Source organism: Salmo trutta, chromosome 19, assembly GCF_901001165.1.
Source record: "Salmo trutta chromosome 19, fSalTru1.1, whole genome shotgun sequence".
NCBI classification, from domain to species: Eukaryota; Metazoa; Chordata; class Actinopteri; order Salmoniformes; family Salmonidae; genus Salmo; species Salmo trutta.
The window spans coordinates 42,683,346-42,706,785 of NC_042975.1; the positions used below are offsets into that span (position 1 = coordinate 42,683,346).

General features: G+C 42.9%; 2 protein-coding genes across 3 annotated transcripts in view; one reads left to right on the plus strand and one right to left on the minus strand.

Moving 5' to 3' along the window:
• LOC115154626 (neuroligin-2-like) overlaps nt 1-4,970 on the plus strand; it is a 79,729-nt gene extending 74,759 nt beyond the window's left edge. For both annotated transcript variants that reach the window (XM_029701066.1, XM_029701067.1), the window contains one exon: nt 139-4,970. In XM_029701066.1, the coding sequence (XP_029556926.1) occupies nt 139-1,075 (937 nt within the window). In that variant the 3' untranslated portion in view covers nt 1,076-4,970. The remainder of the gene's footprint in view (nt 1-138) is intronic.
• Nucleotides 4,971-5,559: 589 nt separating this feature from the next.
• LOC115154627 (erythropoietin) lies at nt 5,560-18,617 on the minus strand. Its single transcript, XM_029701068.1, has 5 exons — nt 18,390-18,617; nt 10,798-10,928; nt 10,513-10,599; nt 7,166-7,330; nt 5,560-6,234 (listed from the first exon to the last, which is right to left on the minus strand). Exons 1-5 carry the CDS (start codon nt 18,403-18,405, stop codon nt 6,079-6,081), a joined length of 555 nt encoding a protein of 184 aa, XP_029556928.1. The 5' UTR covers nt 18,406-18,617; the 3' UTR covers nt 5,560-6,078.
• Between the last annotated feature and the right edge of the window lie 4,823 nt (nt 18,618-23,440).

The window sequence follows — 23,440 nt, forward strand, 5'->3', positions numbered from 1 at the left end:
CTGGACTTAGACAGGACCTAGACACAGCACTAAGACTTCAAATTATAAACATGCTTTATCAGATGCATACAGTACATGCTCAATACTTGTGATAATCTTTTTGTCTCTCTCTCTCTTTCTCTCACTCCCTCCCATAAGGGATCCCAACCTGCCTGTACCCCAGGACACTAAGTTCATCCACACCAAGCCCAACCGCTTTGAGGAGGTAATCTGGACCAAGTTCAGCTCCAAGGACAAGCAGTACCTCCACATCGGCCTGAAGCCCCGCGTCAGGGACAACTACCGGGCCAACAAAGTGGCCTTCTGGTTGGAGCTGGTGCCTCACCTGCACTCCATACATGATGACCTCTACCCCATCACCACCCGCCTGCCGCCTGGAGGAGGAGGAGGTCCCCGCGTCCACCGACCTGGTCCCCCAGGGACACGCTCCACCCGCCAACCCGTCATCTCCACCAACCCACCCGAACCCGAGCCAGACCCCTCTGAGCCGCCCCGCCGCAACCCGTTCCCCGACGAGATAAGGGACTACTCCACGGAGCTGAGTGTGACAGTTGCGGTGGGCGCCTCGCTGCTCTTCCTCAACGTGCTGGCCTTTGCAGCCCTCTACTACAAGCGGGACAAACGCCACGAGCTGCTGCAGAGACGCCACCGCCGCTTGTCCCCCCAGCGTGGCATGGGCACCACCATGGGCATGGGAGTGGTGGGCGCCCCGTCCCACAACGACCTGGCGCTGAGCCAGGAGGAGGAGCTCATGTCCCTGCAGATGAAGCAGCAGAGGGTGGAGATGGAGCACGGCATCGGCACGCCCCTCCCTTCCCGCGGTCTCCACGGCGACCTGGAGCCTCTACGGGCGCAGGTGGGCCCACCAGACTACACGCTGGCCCTGCGGCGGGCACCAGAGGACGTGCCGCTGATGACGGCCAACACCATTACCATGATCCCAAGCACCATCAGCGGCATGCAGCCCCTCCACCCCTTCAACACCTACCCCCCCGCCCCGGCCCCCTCCACCACCCCCACCCCTGGCCACAGCAACAACGCCCTGCCACACCAACACTCCACCACCCGCGTATAGGACCAGGCACAACCTCTGGTTCAGCAGAGATACAAACAAACACCACAGATGGATCCCCTCCTGTTCTTTCTCTCTCTCACTGGGATTATCCTCCAGCTTTTTCTGTGTTGCTTTTTTCTTTTTTTCTCTCTGTTGTTCTGTTCTCTGTCGATCTCCCCATGAGGCTGTGCTGTCGCCCCCTACCGTTGGGACACATGGCTCAGTCTAACTCAGGCTGTGGACTGCTGGGACAAAGACCCATCATTACAACTAACACATCTCTATCACACATCCTCCAACCTGTTCATATGTCTGTACAATCTGGGTGTTTCGCTCTCTTCCTCTCTCACTCTCAACCCATATTACTGCTTCTCTTCTCTGCCTCCCACTCACTTTCTCTTCCCGTCTGTTCCTGTAGCTCTTGATCGCAACGTTCACGCAATCCTCCCAGTCTCATTTTCATCCTCCTTTCTCTCTCAAATAAACCACTTCATGACTCCTTTTTTCCTCTTTGGAGTCTTTTATACAAACACATAAATGTAAATTATGTATTATTGATAAATTGTAAGGATATGAATGAAAAAAAGTGATATTCTGATATCTCGTTTTTACCAGCATTCTTGGTGCCAAGAACTGTGATAACGTTCCTCTCTCAATGAGGGTCCAATGGACCACCAGGAGAGGTCCATCCTGACTTGATCTTACACAAGGAATTACCATCAAAAAAAGTGCCAAATGTTTCATCTTTCTTTTTGATCTATCGCACTTTGTTTTGTTTTTCTTGCATTCAGTGTTGCACTGTGGCTGGGCGTTACTCAAGGGGGAAGAGACTGAATATATCCTTGTAAAAATATAAAGAGAATATTAAGATTCATAACTGGTTTGCTGTCTGGGATCTTTTGCATGATTTTTTTTTTCTAAACGGAGCACGGACATCGGAGTGGAAAGCTTGTTTATTTTTATGTTTGGCCTTGTTTTCTTATTGTTGTTTTCTTTTCTTCTTGAAAAGTAATTTCTTTTTGTTTTTTATATAGGCTGAACTTTGTGCACTTCATGAAGAAAACTATGTTCTATTCTGTAGATACTTCAAAAGAGGTATCAGGGGATGAATATTGACTATGATTAGAACAAGGAGAACAAATATGTCCTTTAGTTTTTCATTTTTTATCACTGAGGCTGTGCCACAAGCACCTGCCGCCCTGAGAGACTGTTTGAAGCCCCGTCTACCCCCCCTCTCTTTTTAGTTCACTCTTTCTCTCATTACTTCAGCTGTGAAGTGTTGCACGGTCATCGCGTTACCGTCTCAACTGAAGATTGTCTTTGATCATTCCTCTGTAAAAAATATTGTTGGACTTTACCACTCCGTCAGCTTGCAGTGTTTATCCACGATAGGCTAATACTAGTTTTTCAATCGTGAAAATGTCATATTTCACGTGAATTGCCTCAATGGTAAAAATTGATATAATTCTAAATATTTTCCTGGAAATGAGGGTTGTCTTTGAACAATTATCTTAGTTTTAAGCACTCTTATCCTCTCCCCAGTGGGCTTTTAGCTGCGTGCTACAGGTTTCTGGATACTGGATATGTCAGTCTTTTCATCTCTTCTGTTGTTCTGAGATTCTCTCTGTTGTTGAGGGGCAGGGGGTATGAAGGGGGCTCAGACTGAGGTAGGTCAAAGGTTAAAAAACCTTGTACGCACGTTTCAGATCTTTCAACTGCACAACTGAACACAGGGACACGACAAACTCTGGACATTCATGAGAAAAAAAACTGTTACCGAAGTTGAGACAACGTTAGGAAAACATTGACATTGAAAACAACAATGGAGAGACGAATCTTCAGCAGGAACCTTACATGTCGCCGATGCACAGAGGATGCATTCTGAAACTTGAGTAGAAAAACATTTGATAAACATTACTCACATATAACACAAACAACAAACCTAGCGGGATGTTTTTCCTGTTTTGTTTCCTGTCTTGTTTTGGGATGAGGATGATCACACTCCGGGGTTATAGACTGGGGTCCATCACAGGGGACTGGACAGAGAACCAGGACTCAGAAAAAAAACAAAACACACATGAAAAACAAACTGTACATTTTTTTTTAAAGTGTAAGAGAACAAACTGTTATTTGTAAATATTATGTTTATGGTTTGGTTTATGAATGAAGGGCCAAATCTTTCCTTTGTGACAACAGGTGCAAGTTCAGACGGCTGATTTGAGCTCTTGTTGTTTGATTTTCTTTCATATCTTAGATTTTCAAGATCAAAGTGCAACAAGTTATGGGCACATATAGACAGTTATTAACATACATGAATGATCTGTGAATGAAAACTACATCTAAAATCATAGCATGGTTGAGTTCAACATAAATAGCAGTAGGGACAGGGATATGGCTCAGGTTTCTCTAGGGTAGAAGGAATATACTGGATGTGGGTGGGGTCCTGGGGGAGGTCGGCATTACTTGCACATTTTGTCAACTGCCACATCAATCACGAAGACAGCTTTTGTCTGGAATGACAATTCATTTAAGATGAGTTCTTTTGCATCTGTTAGGTGGCCAATGGTAAGAGCTGCATAGAGAGCAGATTTAGAGAGAGAATATGGATACGGGGAGAAAGAAAAGGGGAGAGTGATAGGGAGAGACTGAAGGAAAGAAAGGCAGTGATAATAGTAGAGGAAGGCAGTGATAGTGGTAGAGGAAGGCAGTGATAATGGTAGAGGAAGGCAGTGATAGTGGTAGAGGAAGGCAGTGATAATGGTAGAGGAAGGCAGTGATAATGGTAGAGGAAGGCAGTGATAGTGGTAGAGGAAGGCAGTGATAATGGTAGAGGAAGGCAGTGATAATGGTAGAGGAAGGCAGTGATAATGGTAGAGGAAGGCAGTGATAATGGTAGAGGAAGGCAGTGATAATGGTAGAGGAAGGCAGTGATAATGGTAGAGGAAGGCAGTGATAATGGTAGAGGAAGGCAGTGATAATGGTAGAGGAAGGCAGTGATAATGGTAGAGGAAGGCAGTGATAGTGGTAGAGGAAGGCAGTGATAGTGGTAGAGGAAGGCAGTGATAATGGTAGAGGAAGGCAGTGATAATGGTAGAGGAAGGCAGTGATAATGGTAGAGGAAGGCAGTGATAATGGTAGAGGAAGGCAGTGATAATGGTAGAGGAAGGCAGTGATAATGGTAGAGGAAGGCAGTGATAATGGTAGAGATAGGCAGTGATAATGGTAGAGATAGGCATGGTGTGAAACTGTGCTCAACCCAAACCTACAAAACAAGGGAATTTGAATATTGATGGTGGTGCTGTTGGTAATTGTTAGTGACACTCTCTGTCCTGAGAAGTGACATAGTATTACCGAATAGCTTAACAGGTACATTATGTTGTCAACACCTCGGTACTCTTTAGTCTTGTTTCAGACTCTGATGGTTGTGGTTGCTTTGCTATCCTTTACTATTATGTCTGCCATGCACACTGTTTAAGTCATTTTCTGGAATATCAGCTCACCTGTTTGCTGTCCATTTGAGATGCCCATGTTTCCAAAAAAAAAAAAAAGGCAGTATTTTTCTATTTAAAAAAATATGACTGAAATTTGGAAACCGGGGATGACAGCCAACAGACTGGAAGCACACTCTCACCTGTTTACACGGTGACACTAAAGTCTGGCGTTGGCTCAATGTTACAAACAAAAAAACATTGCAAAGATGCAAATCTCTACTTTTCCAATGATCGCGCTGGGTTGCCTGTTTGTGTCTGTTTTCATTTCATCTGGAATCCGTAACCTACTGGAGGATTGAGACACTGTAAGGAAGCATAACGAACGGGTTTAAAGAAGGACGTTAATATTTCATATAGAGGCTGATGACACACTGTATGTTGTGTGTCTGAACTGGAGAACATTAAAAAGATATCCTTAAACAAATTATCATATTTTCCTCCCTATTTTCTATTAACACACAATACCCAATGATTTATCATCGCTAATCTGTGAGTGGTTGCTAATCTGATTCATGATTACCCATGTTGACATTAGTGGTGTTCTTTTGATTCGTTTTTGCTGAAAATGACTAGGTCTATATACACATGTGAGATGATTTCATGATGTATTTTTAGAGCCATAGCCGGTTCTGTTCTTTGTATAACCGGGTAATAAGTAGGGCAGCGATGCAGAGGTCTATCCAGCAGAGGGCAGCAGAGTCCAGAACGCTCTCCACTAGGAACTGATCTCATTCTCAGACTCTGTGCTCTGCTTGCTAGGCCGGAGAGCTGTTCGTGATGCCTGGTGGTGAAATTACAATGTCTACTCTGACCCCAAAGACAGGGTAAGTCGGAGGGAGGGCCACACAGACAGTCCGAGTGCAGAGAGCACACAGTGAGAAGTGACCAATACATTGTCTGAATTATAACAGTACTGACAAGCATATTACATGAACACACAAACACTTGACTACGGTATGTGAAACCTGAGCGTCAATCATAAAATATGGTTCAAAGACTTCAAAGGACACACTCGAGTATGAAAATAGAGATTTATAACACAAAAGTTATACTAAGACAATGTATAAATAAAACGAAAAATCGAATCTTTGGATTTAGGACATTATATATGATCTGTACCCACTGGGCACAAACTGGTTGAATCAACATTGTTTCCAAGTCATTTCAATGAAATTAGGTTGAACCAACGTGGAATAGACATTGAATTGACGTCTGTGCCCAGCGGGTACTGTCTGTAGCTTATTCCCGCTGCATGCATCAGAGCTCATTGTGGTACTGACAGGTAGTACTAGGAACCGATGAGGTCAATGAGTTGTAGAAGTGATGTTTTTTTCTCTCACTCGTTCATGGTTTCTCATCAGCACCACCCACATCAACTGACTTTCCCACCAGTTTTTATCCAGTCAACAATCACCTTGTCTACACATTCCATACTTGGAAGTCCATTCAGAGATTTCAGCAGAAGTCCAATGACCTCATCCTCTCTCTAAACAACGGTCCAATCACAGCCACTGCCTTCAGGGAAAGCGCCAATCACGTGCTGTTCTGTTGACAGGCAGGTGCGTTGGTGAGCAGCAGGCGAACCTTCCCTCGTAGGAAGTTGGTATGGACACGGAACAGCTCGGATAGGGACGACACCTTCCTGGTCGCTGAGTCACCTCCTGCTGGCACTGGAGAGAGGGACAGGTCCTGTTCAATAGATGACAGGAAGAACAAGGGTTAACATACAAACCATAAAAAGAAAGCACCACTCATCTGTTCTATTCCAGGTTTTCTTCCCGCCCCGCTAATCCATGCCAAACGGTATGCAGCCAAATAGAAGCCACAAGTTATGGAAAGATCCCTTTCCATAACTAGGCTCTCTGCTGTGGAGGAACAGTATGTGCACACTGAGACACATCCAATAAAAAGAGACAGGAGTTTTTCCCTGGTCAGTTAATCAGACCAGGAACATTTCCTGGTCTTACGTAACAAACTGCTTACATTTCAGGAAACACTCTTACAGCAGCGAGTGCATACTTTTTCTATACTGGTCCCCAATGGGGATCGAAACCACAACCCTGGCATTACAAGCACCATGCTTTACCAACTGAGCCACACGGAACCCCTATTCATGCTGTAGACGAGACACCCACAGTCCCATCCACTGGTCATGCTGTAGACGAGACACCCACAGTCCCATCCACTGGTCATGCTGTAGACGAGACACCCACAGTCCCATCCACTGGTCATGCTGTAGACGAGACACCCACAGTCCCATCCACTGGTCATGCTGTAGACGAGACACCCACAGTCCCATCCACTGGTCATGCTGTAGACGAGACACCCACAGTCCCATCCACTGGTCATGCTGTAGACGAGACACCCACAGTCCCATCCACTGGTCATGCTGTAGACGAGACACCCACAGTCCCATCCACTGGTCATGCTGTAGACGAGACACCCACAGTCCCATCCACTGGTCATGCTGTAGACGAGACACCCACAGTCCCATCCACTGGTCATGCTGTAGACGAGACACCCACAGTCCCATCCACTGGTCATGCTGTAGACGAGACACCCACAGTCCCATCCACTGGTCATGCTGTAGACGAGACACCCACAGTCCTCAGTGAGTCACCTTGATGTGGAGGCTGCGCAGCACCTGGCCCAGGCTGTGGATGTTGCTCTTGTTGTTGTCGATGAGGCTCTGCACGGCAGCACGGCTCACTGACTCCCGCACAGCACCCAGGGCCTGGCCAAACAGAGACAGCCCCGACTGGACCTCCAGAGCCTGCTCCTCAGTCTGGGAATACACACACAAATTACACATTACATAAACACATACGCTAAAACAAAACGAAAGAATTGACAGCTGTGCTATACAGATTTAGAAATAGTTGTGAAGAGATTTTCAATGTACTGATTCCATGGCACGTGGTTTATGAACTGATACACAAAATGACACCGGATTCAAAACTTTGAGTTTTTCAATTTAAATTATTATACACATTTCTTGCAATATGGGGGCTACAACCATCCCAGCTCTGCAGATTTTGCTGCGAAGAGACAGAATCATTGAATCATTTGTTTTGGTACTGTCCATATGTAGCTTGTTTTTGGTCGCAGATTCAGAAATGGCTGAAGAATTGCCACATTTACCTGGAGTTAACTCTGCGAATAGCACTGCTGGGTGATTTGAAAAGTCATAGTCAATCGATCAATAATATAACAATACTTTTAGCAAAAAATTGTATCTTTCATTTACAATCTGTAAAACTATGAGAATAGAAAGTTTCAGAACGTTTGTGAAAAATCACAGCACAGTTAAAAAATATACGGCAAATAGAACTGGATGGTGTTAAGAGATAGACGTGAGGGTTTGAGGGTAGCTGAAGGATAAAAAAATTTTGAAAAATTGATAACTGTTGTAAAATACATTGTGTCCGTAAAATGTATATAGTATGTATAAGCTGGAAGTAGAAGCCTAAGTGTTGTTGTTCATTAGTTTACTCCAATTAGGGGATAGGGTGTTAGGGTTAAGGGAAAATAATAAAGGAAAAAAATATATATATATTTTTTTAAATATATACTGCTCAAAAAAATAAAGGGAACACTTAAACAACACATCCGAGATCTGAATGAAAGAAATAATCTTATTAAATACTTTTTTCTTTACATAGTTGAATGTGCTGACAACAAAATCACACAAAAATAATCAATGGAAATCCAATTTATCAAACCATGGAGGTCTGGATTTGGAGTCACACTCAAAATTAAAGTGGAAAACCACACTACAGGCTGATCCAACTTTGATGTAATGTCCTTAAAACAAGTCAAAATGAGGCTCAGTAGTGTGTGTGGCCTCCACGTGCCTGTATGACCTCCCTACAACGCCTGGGCATGCTCCTGATGAGGTGGCGGATGGTCTCCTGAGGAATCTCCTCCCAGACCTGGACTAAAGCATCCGCCAACTCCTGGACAGTCTGTGGTGCAACGTGGCGTTGGTGGATGGAGCGAGACATGAAGTCCCATATGTGCTCAATTGGATTCAGGTCTGGGGAACGGGCGGGCCAGTCCATAGCATCAATGCCTTCCTCTTGCAGGAACTGCTGACACACTCCAGCCACATGAGGTCTAGCATTGTCTTGCATTAGGAGGAACCCAGGGCCAACCGCACCAGCATATGGTCTCACAAGGGGTCTGAGGATCTCATCTCGGTACCTAATGGCAGTCAGGCTACCTCTGGCGAGCACATGGAGGGCTGTGCGGCCCCCCAAAGAAATGCCACCCCACACCATGACTGACCCACCACCAAACCGGTCATGCTGGAGGATGTTGCAGGCAGCAGAACGTTCTCCACGGCGTCTCCAGACTCTGTCACGTCTGTCACGTGCTCAGTGTGAACCTGCTTTCATCTGTGAAAAGCACAGGGCGCCAGTGGCGAATTTGCCAATCTTGGTGTTCTCTGGCAAATGCCAAACGTCCTGCACGGTGTTGGGCTGTAAGCACAACCCCCACCTGTGGACGTCGGGTCATTATACCACCCTCATGGAGTCTGTTTCTGACCGTTTGAGCAGACACATACAGGAGGTCATTTTGCAGGGCTCTGGCAGTGCTTCTCCTGCTCCTCCTTGCACAAAGGCGGAGGTAGCGGTCCTGCTGCTGGGTTGTTGCCCTCCTACGGCCTCCTCCACGTCTCCTGATGTACTGGCCTGTCTCCTGGTAGCGCCTCCATGCTCTGGACACTACGCTGACAGACACAGCAAACCTTCTTGCCACAGCTCGCATTGATGTGCCATCCTGGATGAGCTGCACTACCTGAGCCACTTGTGTGGGTTGTAGACTCCGTCTCATGCTATCACTAGAGTGAAAGCACCGCCAGCATTCAAAAGTGACCAAAACATCAGCCAGGAAGCATAGGAACTGAGAAGTGGTCTGTGGTCCCCACCTGCAGAACCACTCCTTTATTGGGGGTGTCTTGCTAATTGCCTATAATTTCCACCTGTTGTCTATTCCATTTGCACAACAGCATGTGAAATTTATTGTCAATCAGTGTTGCTTCCTAAGTGGACAGTTTGATTTCACAGAAGTGTGATTGACTTGGACATGATTCCAAAAGTTTTGATGTCTTCACTATTATTCTACAATGTAGAAAATAGTAAAATAGTAAAAATAATGACAACTTTTGACTGGTACTGTATATATATATATGACAATACTATATGGAGGATTGGAAATGATGCAGACAATTACATTGATAGAAGCCACAATCTATCTGCAATATTAAAGCTGATCTACCCCCTAAAAATAGTTAATACAGGACACACAGATGCAGTCACCAACACAGATCTGTCTGAACCAGAGCTCTTTCCATGACAGACTGACCAGGCTCTTTCCATGACAGACTGACCAGGTGAAAGCCTTATTGATTTCAGATGAAGGGGGGAGACAGGTTAAAGAAGGATTTTAAGCCTTGAGACAATTGAGACATGGATTGTGTATGTGTGCCATTCAGAGGGTGAAGATTGAACCGTAGACAATGTGTGTGTGCGAGCGGTTTTCTGATGTCAACGTGAACCGGGTCCCATAGTGATGACGGTGGGGTTACGGTATGGGCAGATTGAAGATTTGAGTGTGTCAAGAACTGGGTTTTTCCACATTCAACAGTTTACCGTGTGTATCAAGAATGGTCCACCACCCAAAAGAGATCCAGCCAACTTGACACAACTGTGGGAAGCATTGGAGTCAACATGGGCCAGCATCCCTGTGAAACACTTTCGACACCTTGTAGAGTCCAAGCCATGACAAATTGAGGTTGTTCTGCAAAAGGAGTTGCAGCTCTTATTAGGAAGGTGTTCTTAATGTTTTGTACACTCAGTGTAGAGAAACCAGAAGAAATGGGCCAAACGCTTCTCTCTATACTATATGGCCCTGGCTTATGCTATTCATGTACAGTAGGTATTGAACTGATAGACAGGTACTCACATCCTTTGTCTCCAATACCACAAAGTCAACGTTGGTCAGTGGAACCACGAAGGTGCCTGTCACGCCACACCCTGCCTTGCAACCTCGCTGTGTGAGGGAAAGACGGCAAGACAGATTGACAGTTAGAGCAAGATCAGACACACAAATGAAGATGAATTGTCTCTGTACATAATACACTGTAATAATATCCTCATCCATTTCACTTCTAATGTGACATTTTTCAGACATGTAAAAGTTGCCCAGGTCCATCTAGTGGTGGTTAGGCCCAGTCAGTCAGTGTCTCACCAGAGCGGTCTCTGTGTCGCGGGCCTCCATGATGAAGCGGTCCAGAACGCGGGGGTCACAGATGGGCCTGACAGGAGAAGGGAGGCCTCGCCCTGCCCACTGGAGTACCGTCAGCAGTACCGCCACCAGCCCTGGGGGAACAACACACAAACCTCAGGCAGACGCTGGAAATGGTGGCTGAGAGCAGATACAGACGGGCAGCAATTGCAGCTATACATAACAGACAGTCATATAACAGACCGTTATGTCAACCAGAGAACAGAGGATGTCAGCGAAATCCCTTAAGCAGATTTACTGGAAATACTGTAGACGAACTGACTGCCGACTGTTTGGCTGTCCAAACAGTTCTGCATTTAGTTTAGGTGGTTTCTATTTTGCTTTCTAATGCAAGAACTCATTGGAAAGGTAGATTGTCCTGATAGTCCTACCGAAGTTGGGAGTGACAGGAGACATTGCATACTTTACGCACCATAGAGGTCGGTGCAGGTCTAGCCCCATTCCTCACCCTAACACTGCTCTATCTCTGCATCAAACTAAAAAATACGCCACTTTCACTTGAAGATCGGGGATAGAGTGCCATCTGAAACCTTGTCGGCCTTATTTTTTTTAGGGGGGGGGGTATTGATATTGATATTGCAGATAGATTGTACCTTCCATCAATGTTGCATCATTTTGTCTGCATCAAGTCGGAAGTTTACATACACCTTAGCCAAATACATTTAAACTCAGTTTTCATTTGATCATAGTAAAAATTCCCTGTCTTAGGTCAGATAGGATCACCACTTTATTTTAACAATGTGAAATGTCATAGCAGAGAGAATGATTTATTTCAGATTTTATTTATTTCATTACATTCCCAGTGGGTCAGAAGTTTACATACACTCAATTAGTATTTGGTAGCATTGCCCTTTAAATTGTTTAACTTGGGTCAAACGTTTCAGGTAGCCTTCCACAAGCTTCCCACAATAAGTTGGGTGAATTTTGGCCCATTCCTCCTGACAGAGCTGGTGTAACTGAGTCAGGTTTGTAGGCCTCCTTGCTGGCATTCGCTTTTTCAGTTCTGCCCAAAAATGTTCTATAGGATTGAGGTCAGGGCTTTGTGATGGCCACTCCAATACCTTAACTTTGTTGTCCTTAAGCCATTTTGCCACAACTTTGGAAGTATGCTTGAGGTCATTGTCCATTTGGAAGACCCATTTGAAACCAAGCTCTAACTTCCTGACTGATGTCTTGAGATGTTGGTTCAATATATCCACATAATTTTCCTTTCTCATGATGCCATCTATTTTGTGAAGTGCACCAGTCCCTCCTGCAGCAAAGCGGGTGCTTTGCTACCACAACATGATGCTGCCACCCCCGTGCTTCACAGTTGGGATAGTGTTCTTCGGCTTGCAAGCCACCCCCTTTTTCCTCCAAACATAATGATGGTCATTATGGCCAAACAGTTCTATTTTTGTTTCATCAGACCAGAGGACATTTCTCCAAAAACTACGATCTTTGTCCCCATGTGCAGTTGCAAACCGTAGTCTGGCTTTTTTATGGTGGTTTTGGAGCAGTGGCATCTTCCTTGCTGAGCGGCCTTTCAGGTTATGTCGATATAGGACTCATTTTACTGAGGATATAGATACTTTTGTACCTGTTTTCTTCAGCATCTTCACAAGGTCCTTTGCTGTTGTTCTGGGATTGATTTACACTTTTCGCACCAAAGTACGTTCATTTCTAGGAGACAGAACGCATCTCCTTCCTGAGCGGTATGACGGCTGCATGGTCCCATGGTGTTTATACTGGCATACTATTGTTTGTACAGATGAACGTGGTACCTTCAGCCGTTTGGAAATTGCTCCCAAGGATGAACCAGACTTGTGGAGGTTTACAATTTGTTTTCTGAGGTCTTGGCTGATTTCTTTTGATTTTCCCATGATGTCAAGCAAAGAGGCACTGAGTTCGAAGGTAGGCCTTGAAATACATCCACAGGTACACTTCCAATTGACTCAAATTATGTCAATTAGCCTATCAGAAGCTTCTAAAGCCATGACATCATTTCTGAAATTTTCCAAGCTGTTTAAAGACACAGTCAACTTAGTGTATGTAAACTTCTGACCCACTGGAATTGTGATACAGTGAATTATAAGTGAAATAATCTGTTTGTAAAAAATTACTTGTGTCATGCACAAATTAGATGTCCTAATCGACTTGCCAAAACCATAGTTTGTTAACAAGAAATTTGTGGAGTGGTTTAAAAACGAGTTTTAATGACCTAAGTGTATGTAAACTTCCGACTTCATATGTATATATAAACATTTGGACACACCTACTAATTCGAGGAGGTTTTTCTTAATTTTTACTATGTTCTACATTGTAGAATAATAGTGAAGACATCAACACTATGAAATAACACATATGGAATCATGTAGTAACCAAAAAAGTGTTAAACAAATCAAAATATATTTTATATTTGAGATTCTTCAAAGTAGCCACCCTTTGCCTTGATGACAGCTTTGCACACTCTTGGCATTCTCTCAACCAGCTTCATGAGGTAGTCGCCTGGAATGAATTTCAATTAACAGGTGTGCCTTGTTCAAAGTTAATTTGTGGAATTTATTTCCTTCTTGATGCATTTGAGCCAATCAGTTGTGTTGTGACAAGGCAGGGGAGGGATACAGAAGATAGCCCTATTTGGTAAAAGACCAAGTCCATATTATGGCAAGAACAGCTCAAATAAGCAAAGAGAAACGACATCATTACTTTAAGACATGAAGGTCAGTCAATCCGGAACATTTCAAAAACCTTGAAAGTTTCAAGTGCAGTTGCAAAAACCATCAAGCGCTATGATGAAGCTGGCTCTCATGAAGACCGTCACAAGAAAAAAAAGAGGATAAGAGGATAAGTTCATTACAGTTACCAGCCTCAGAAATAGCTGCCCAAATAAATGTTCAAGAAACAGACACATCTCAACTATTCAGAGGAGACTGCGTGAAACAGGCCTTCATGGTCAAATTGCTGCAAAAAAAAAACACTACTAAAGGATACCAATACGAAGAAGAGACTTGCTTGGGCCAAGAAACACGAGGAATGGACATTAGACTGGTGGAAATCTGTCCTTTAATCTGATGAGTCCAAATTTGAGATTTTTGGTTCCAACTTCCATGTCTTTGTGAGATGCAGATAGGTGAACGGATGATCTCCACATGTGTGGTTCCCACCATGAAGCATGGAGGAGGAGGTGTGATGGTGCATTGCTGGTTACACTGTCTGTGACTTATTTAGAATTCAAGGCACACTTAACCAGCAAGGCTACCATAGCATTCTGCAGCGATACGCCATCCCATCTGGTTTGTGATTAGTGGGACTATCATTTGTTTTTCAACAGGACAATGACCCAAAACACCTCCAGGATGTGTAAGGGCTATTTGACCAAGAAGGGGAGTGTTGGAGTGCTGCATCAGATGACCTGGCCTCCACAATCACCCGACCTCAACCCAATTGGGATGGTTTGGGATGAGTTGGACCACAGAGTAAAGGAAAAGCAGCCAACAAGTGCTCAGCATATGTGGGAACTCCTTCAAGACTGTTGGAAAATAATTCCAGGTGAAGCTGGTTGAGAGAATGCCAAGAGTGTGCAAAGCTGCCATCAAGGCAAAGGGTGGCTACATTGAAGAATATAAAATGTATTTTGATTTGTTTAACACTTTTGTGGTTACTACATGATTCCATATGTGTTATTTTATAGTTTGATGTCTTCACTATTATTCTACAATGTAGAAAATAGTAAAAATAAGGAAAAACCCTTCAATGAGTAGGTGTGTCCAAACTATTGACTGGTACTGTATAAAGCATTAATAAGCCTTATCAAAATAATATGCACACAACAAAGAATGTTGAAGGAAATATGAATATTTTATTTAATTTAATAGATGTAGCTAGCACAGAAAAGAAATTGCTGAGGATGTTGAGGACATCGCCGAATAATCAATCCTACTAAGTTAGTACTATTGACATTTTTCTGTTGGACTTTTCTTGAATATACACTGAGAGAAAATATAAACGCAACATGCAAAGTGTTGGTCCCATGTTTCATAAGCTGAAATAAAAGATCCCAGAAATGTTACATATGCCAAAAAGCATATTTCTCTCAAATGTTGTGCACAAATTTGTTTACATCACTCTTTGTGAGCATTTCTCCTTTGCCAAGGTAATCCATCCACCTCACAGGTGTGGCATATCAAGAAGCTAATTAAACAGCATGATCATTACACAGGTGCACCTTGTGCTGAAGACAATAAAAGGCCACTCTAAAATGTGAAGTTTGGTCAAACAACACAATGCCACAGATGTCTCAAGTTTTGAGGGAGTGTGCAATTGGCATGCTGACTGCAGGAATGTCCACCAGAGCTGTGGCCAGAGAATTGAATGTTCATTTCCCTACCATAAGCCGCCTCCAACATCGCTTTAGAGAATTTGGTAGTACGTCCAACCGGCCGCACAACGTATATGGCATTGAGTGGGCGAGCGGTTTCCTGATGTCAACGTTGTGAACAGAGTGCCCCATGGTGGCGGTGGGGTTATGGTATGGGCAGGCATAAGCTACAGACAACGAAAACATTAGCATTTTTTCGATGTCCCACTGTCGTGCCATTCATCCACCGCCATCACCTCATGTTTCAGCATGATAATGCACGGCCCCATGTCGCAAGGATCTGTACACAATTCCTGGAAGCTGAAAATGTCCCAGTTCTTCCATGGCCTGCATACTCACTAGACATGTCACCCATTGAGCATGTTTGGGATGCTCTGGAACTACGTGTATGACAGCGTGTTCCAGTTGCCGTCAATATCCAGCAACTTCGCACAGCCATTGAAGAGGAGCGGGACAACATTCCACAGGCCACAATGAACAGCCTGATCAACTCAATGCGAAGGAAATGTGTCACGGTGCATGAGGCAAATGGTGGTGATACCAGATACTGACTGGTTTTCTGATCCAGACCCCTACCTTGTTTTTAAGGTATCTGTGACCAACAGATACAAATCTGTATTCCCAGTCATGTAAAATCCATAGATTAGGGCCTAATGAATTTATTTCAATTGACTGATTTCCTTATATGAACTGTAACTCAGTAAAATCTTTGAAATGATTACATGTTGCGAGAATATTTTTGTTCAATATATTTAACAAAGATTGATATTCAAAGTGTAACCAGTATGAAATGGCTAGCTAGTTAAAGTTGCGCGATAGAAGCATTTCAATAGGTGACATGATATGTATACTTTTACATTGATGCTAACGGATAACTCACTTGGGCTCTGCCCAGCTGCTGGGATGGCTGCGGAGACAGAGGTCAAAGGGGGGTAAGTGTAACCGGTGTGAAATGGCTAGCTAGTTAGTGGTGTGTGCTAGTAGCGTTTCAATCGGTGACGTCACTCGCTATGAGACCTTGAAGTAGTTGTTTCCCTTGCTCTGCAAGGGCTGTGGCTTTTGTGGATAGGTAACAATGCTTAGTGGGAGGCAGTTGTTGATGTGTTCAGATGATTGTTGGTTCGAGCCCAGGTTGGGGCAAAAGATGGATGGAAGCATAACTGTTATGTACGTAGGGTTGACTGTATGTGCGTAGCACACTGATGCCCTGGAACACGTTGCGAGTTCAGGTTGCGCACATATACCAACTGAGACACAAAAATATAATCTGAGGCGCATGCGCTTTGCGATTCGCAGACCAGGCGGCATCAGAGTGCATAACCTGCAGGTGGATGCTTCTGCCTCCTCCTGCCTGCCTTCCATATTTGAAGACATATATTTCCATTGCTAGAGTGGTCACTCAACTATCTTGTCAATATAATTGATCGTCTTTGGTGCAGACAATATTGAAAGAATGTCATGATGGCTGTGTTCGAGAGGATCAAAACTGTAATGTATCATGGGTAAATTGTGACTGACTGATCTACACATAATAATGAGTAGTTATTTATGATGCAAGGTTCTTTGTAGATCAGTCAGTCGGCAGTCGACTGCATTGTCGGCTGCAATGTCGAACAAGCCCAATGTTTCTGTCTATTAATTTGTCCTGTTGTAAAAAGTCTTAAAGATGCAGTCGGGATCTTAAGTACAACAAATACGTAACATATTGTACGAATTGGATTCGTAACATATCATTTGAAATTGCAGAAATGTTTTAAATACTTAACATATTATATGAAATTGATGATGTAGTAGGCAATTGGATGACGAAGTACACAAAATACGGGGGCCCGTTTTGGCTTGTGATCACCACTTTCAAAACTACTGGTTGAAATTATACAAAAGTTCCAGAACATCACTTTCAAATTATGAGATAGCTACCATTGATAACTAAATATTTTCTGAGTTTCATGATGATTTTGTAAAGTTTATTGACCAAGTGTTGACATTGCCTGGGCAGGGGCTTAGCTAGCAGCTAGCTACATTAGTGAACAATGGGGAAATGCTAGCTCCTAGCTTTACCACCCTGTGTTAGTATGTTTTACTCACTTAAATAGTTATTGCTATGAGTCTGGAATGGGGAATTTAATTGTAATGCTTTGAATATGAATCTTTGTTAAATCTATTCAAGAAAAAGTAAACCTATAAAACTTTAATAGTAGGATTCTCAGCAGTTGTTTAATGTGTTTCATCTACAAAATGTTCATATTTCCTTTAGGCCTAAAATTCTGTGTTGTGTCTGTTCTTTTTGATAAGTGAGGTATGTTTATATGAATGGAAGAATAGAAATGGCATTACATTGACTGCATAGAATTCTAACCTTGACCTTTAATGTTGGTGGCAAACTGCAGTTAATTACCATGATGTGCTTAGCTATAAATGCTTTATGAATGAGAAAATAGATGACATTACTTTAACTTCATTGAATTACGAAAGCGTTTTTACCCTCAACTACACGATTTGATCCGTAAAATGTGCCCTGAGGATTCAACCCTGAGGGTTCTTCACGCACCATTGACCTTCAGTGAGCAGAAGGGAAGTAACGGGCCTATTCTGGACAGTGGGGGAAATTGGGCTGGTACAGGCCAGCTATATCGGCATAGTTTCCAAAACGTGGTTTAGCCTTTTGGCATATTCACTAACTGGTATGGCAGAAGCACACGTTTGAGAACAGCCATAATGATGATACGACGTTGTCGTTGTAATAGTGCATCTATTAAGATACCAAATATGATATATTGCATAGTATGCTATGAATGCGATATAGATATGGATATATTTAATTAACCTTTACGACCTTCATGAAATGCGTATAGATGTGTAATGAATGCGGTATGAATGTGTAGTCCATGTAAATCGTTCCCCATAACTTTTCTAATGTTTAAACCCTCAAAACTGGTGGTGCGATGCCAATAACCATACCATACGGATACCATCGAAGGCACCGTAGGCACGTCCCTCTGAAAATATAGGCTACTTTGGAAACCTTCAAGAATGCGTTTGGAACTTTGCGCACTAAAGTTCATGGATAGATATATTCTCCTGAATATGTTTGCCTCAGTTTCAAGCTATATCACCAACACAGTATGGTTATCAAAATAAGAATTGTTTCAATTGTGTGCTATAGATATCTTACCTGAAATGGAAGACATTCGCAAAATGGTCCAACATTTTTAGAATGCATTGCTAAACAAAGTAAATGTGTAATATACACAGTAAAAAAAAAAACATCCGTGACCGAATTGTCTATTTTGTAGGCCTACACTGCAGTAGCCTATATGAAATTCTCTCGAAATTCGTCTATGTTTTCTCCACCTGTATCCTTGTCCATTGTTCCGAGCGTAAAGAAATGCCGCGTGCACACCGGAGCAAGTACCCCACGCTGCAGCACATGTAAGGAGGAGGGTCCGGCCCGTACCGGCCCCGCCCACCAAACGTTTCCATTGGTCAAGGCGCATTCCCATTCCAACACGCTCAACACAAAGTAGGCTACGTGGTGATGAATCAGCACGTACTTGTAACAGATCATCTAAGTTAGCTGACTGCAATTATATGATTATAGGTTTACAGAGTCCCGTCTAACAATAACAAATCATTGTTTTCTAATCTCATTTTTAGTAATCATTTATCTTGCCTTTAAATACATTTTATGAATGCTTATGGTGTTATAACTATTCACTTTTTCACTTGTTGAAAATGTTTGTTTATTCCGTTGCTATGGTCACCGCAGTAGTGGCGCATGAGTAAAGTCACTGAGGAAAAAAAACATATTACAACCTATGTGTTGTGATACTTGCGTTGTTTCCTCTATATAACCTGCTAGTTCATATGACTTGCCACCGTGATGTAGGCCTAAGGCCAAAACAATAAGAAAACACAGTGGCAGAATAGATTCAACCACACCTTTGTTTCATCACAAAAACGGAGAGCAACATGTCTGGTGTCTTGTTTTGTACGCTTTGTACAAAATAATAAAACGTAGAACTACAGGATGTTTCTTAACATAACTCTTTATTAACTAGCTACAACTACATGTTCGCCTATCTCCAACCACGATCATCTGACGATGCCCTAACCGTCTGGGTGGTCTTAACCAATCCCTGCACAGTAGGATATGGCGGTAAAATGCATCCAATTATAATTCGGTATGTATTCACATATGAATATTACATCTGGTGGAGTCTACAAAGCATATTGCATGTAACGAACAGTTACATGACCTACAGCATGGTCAATCAAGTCAATGTTGCCGAGATTTTCAGACTACCAAACAACTATTGATTTAGAACACCAGACAATTACCACAATTCGCAAAGAAAACAGTACTATTTCAACAGCATTTCAACTTCAACATTTCAACATCATCAAACCACCTATGCTTAGTCTAATACAGTGACGACTGAAACATTCATGTGGCAGTCCATGGTACTGATTTGTGTGTGTGTGTGTTTGTGTGTGCATAAGTAGAAAAAACATGTTGACTCATACTACTTGTAGAGAAACTGCAATGCCATCCTCCTCTTTCATGTCGCCGAAACAGTCTATGACGCTGTTATATAGTACACACTTTTAGTTTTTGTTGCCATAGGCTACCTGGCTAAAATGCTTGATTGCTAGCCTAACTTCCTTTCATGGGAAACAATTAGCCAGCTACTTAACATTAGACTACTACATCTAGCTACATATTGAACTTCAAACGTCTCAAGCCAGAGGCACAATGTATGAATTTATGGTTGGATCAAAATTAACATCATAATCATTGGCCAGTACGGATAATTGAGCAAAACCACAAGTCCAAATCCCTATCTCAGTCAATGGCTAATTTAAGAAAGGGACAATTTTAGCTAGCTAGCTAGTCACCGGAGGACAACACAACAAGATGCAACAATTTTTTTTTAAATCCTGTCAATTACATTTGGCTTGATGTGGTGTGATTGGTGTGAAGCCAAATCCAAACTGGCTTCCCTTGACACTTTTGTTTTTGGTGTGCCAGGACCGTTCACACTTTAGCTCACTCAGTTTAGCTCAACGCTGTTTGGATATTATTGTATTTTTTTTTTTAAATATCAAGGGAGGCTAACTGCTCGCTGGCTCCCCTTGCATTCAATGCAAAGGGCAGTAACAATATCATACTCTTTTTGACCAGACAGCATCAGATAGACATTCAGCCTCTTGCAAAATTAAGTAAAATAATGAAACCTCAGAGAGACAAAATATTAATTATTTAGTAATGGTCTTTTTTTCTTGGTCAATTTTTTGTGGAAGCCTGACTTCCCTTGGCATCCATGAATACATGCCACTGGGTCACCGGCATCTGTTGTTCTCCATCTCGAGAAGGGTGCAATTCCGGCCAGCAATCCGGGGCATTCCTGCATGTTGCCATTCCTACATTCCATCGGAACCCCTCTTTATACTTATATTGGTCCATTTTTAAGCTAGGACTCTGTTACACAGGCGGGAGGCAGGGCGATCCAGTCACAGTGTGAATTACACCGTGACATTCAGGGGTCTCTTAAAAAAGAAAGTTATGGGCCTAATAACAAAGACATAATTTAATGGTAAAATGTATGACCTTTTTGGCATGAACACAACCAGTCATGATTGTCAAACAAATCACTTCAAAAAGTAGGCTACCTGTTATGCATGTTTGTGTACTCCAAAATAATTCCAGCATCCAATCTGCATGTATACTTGCACCATTTGATGAATGGAAATCAACATCTGTTTACAAAACACCAAAAAGTGAGTCTAATGACATTCGGTGATTGCCATTGATTAGGTCTACATTCATTGATGCATCTTGCTGACAAATTGACCTTATTTGTAGCCTGAAAAGTCGGGACACCTAAAATGGGTCTGAAACTGTCCCTGGAAAAACGTGATGGTCACCCTAACACACAGTTAATTTACTTGTATAGGCTATTGTGTATTACCATGAACATCAAATAGACCTACCAGTAGCCAGTGATGTAGTGGTAAAACATTTTTTTTTAAATAGTTGGGTAAACTCTGATTGCCGGTCGCGATGAAAAAAGTAACACTCCCTAAACTTTCAATGCATTTTTCTGAAAAAAAAGGAGGGTAAACTGCATTTACTTGCATTTACCCTCCACTAGGCATAAAACACTGCAGGTAGCCTACCCTTTCAGCCGAGGAAATGTATTTAATTAGATGCATATTGGTGTCTAGCTATAGGCTAGTTGTCTAATGATACTGTCGACCATCATCAGCTGTTCCAGGGAAGACAACAAATATTGATAGGAAATCATAAAGCTAAATAAATAGTCTACTCGTCTGACCACAGACAGCAAGGAGAACTCCAATACCCGCGCACACCTGAAAAACAAAGCAATGAGTTCTCTAAACAGCTGACTGACCTGACAAAAGCAACGATGATAAACCAACTGATACAGCTAATGCATTGGAATGAAGGCAATTCTTTTTATCAAGGATGCATGGCAAACAAATGGCGGAAATGAGGAAGTACAAAGGAAAATCTATGTGTTTAAACGTCGGACGGGGTCACATTGTCTCCCGACCCCTCCTGTCTTAGCCTCCAGTATTTATGCTGCGATAGTTTATGTGTCAGGGGGCTAGGGTCAGTCAGAAGTATTTCTCCTGTCTTATCCGGTGTCCTGTGTGAATTTAAGTATGCTCTCTCTAATTCTCTCCCTCTTTTTCTCTCTTACTTTCTTTCTTTCTCTCTTTCAGAGGACCTGAGTCCTAGGACCATGCCTCAGGACTACCTGGCCTGATGACTCCTTGCTGTCCCCAGTCCCCCTGGTCATGCTACTGCTCCAGTTCCAACTGTTCTGCCTGCGGCTATGGAATCCTGACCTGTTAACCGGACGTGCTACCTGTCCCAGACCTGCTGTTTTCAACTCTCTAGAGACAGCAGGAGCGGTAGAGATACTAATTTACTCCTGAGGTGCTGACCTGTTGCACCCTCTACAACCACTGTGATTATTATTATTTGATCCTGCTGGTCATCTATGAACATTTGAACATCTTGGCCATGTTCTGTTATAATCTCCACCCGGCACAGCCAGATGAGGACTGGCCACCCCTCATAGCCTGGTTCCTCTCTAGGTTTCTTCCTAGGTTCTGGCCTTTCTAGAGAGTTTTTCCTAGCACCATGCTTCTACACCTGCATTGCTTGCTGTTTGGGGTTTTAGGCTGGGTTTCTGTACAGCACTTTGTGAAATCAGCTGATGTAAGAAGGGCTTTATAAATACATTTGATTGATTTAAAGAAGCTCAGCTGAGGCTGAAATTCAGCACTACTGAGTAAACAGAACCACTAGAATTCTACAATACCATTTTATTTATTTTTTATTTTTATTTAACCTTTATTTAACTACGCAAGTCAGTTAAGAACAAATTCTTATTTACAATTATGGCCTACCAAAAGGCAAAAGGCCTCCTGCGGGGATGGGGGCCTGGGATTAAAAATAAAACACAAGTACAATATAATGATAGGACAAAACACACATCACAACAAGAGAGACAACACAACACTACATAAAGAGAGACCTAAGACAACAACATAGCAAGGCAGCAACACATGACATCACAGCATGATAGCAACACAACATAACAACAACATGGTAGCAACACAACATGGTAGTAGCACAATACATGGTACAAACATTATTGGGCACAGACAACAGCACAAAGGGAAGAAGGTAGAGACAATAATACATCACAGAAAGAAGCCACAACTGTCAGTAAGAGTGTCCATGATTGAGTCTTTGAATGAAGAGATTGAGATAAAACTGCCCAGTTTGAGTGTTTGTTGCAGCTTGTTCCAGTCGCTAGCTGCAGCGAACTGAAAAGAGCATCGACCCAGGGATGTGTGTGCTTTGGGGACCTTTAACAGAATGAGACGGGTTACATAGAGATGACCAGTTTACAGAGGAGTATAGAGTGCAGTGATGTGTCCTATAAGGAGCATTGGTGGCAAATCTGATGGCCAAATGGTAAAGAACATCTAGCCGCTCAAGAGCACCCTTACCTGTCGATCTATAAATTATGTCTCTGTAATCTAGCATGGGTAGGATGGTCAACTGAATCAGGGTTAGTTTGGCAGCTGGGGTGAAAGAGGAGCGATTACGATAGAGGAAACAGGTCTAGATTTAACTTTAGCCTGCAGCTATGATATGTGCTGAGAGAAGGACAGTGCCCCGTC

What these genes read in the sequence shown, in the direction of transcription:
- LOC115154627 (XM_029701068.1), bottom strand. An exon ending in TGGTATTGGAGACAAAGGAT is followed by an intron (nt 7,331 to 10,512) that starts GTGAGTACCTGT and finishes GTGTATTCCCAG; the next exon opens with ACTGAGGAGCAGGCTCTGGA. An exon ending in TGCGCAGCCTCCACATCAAG is followed by an intron (nt 6,235 to 7,165) that starts GTGACTCACTGA and finishes TCTATTGAACAG; the next exon opens with GACCTGTCCCTCTCTCCAGT.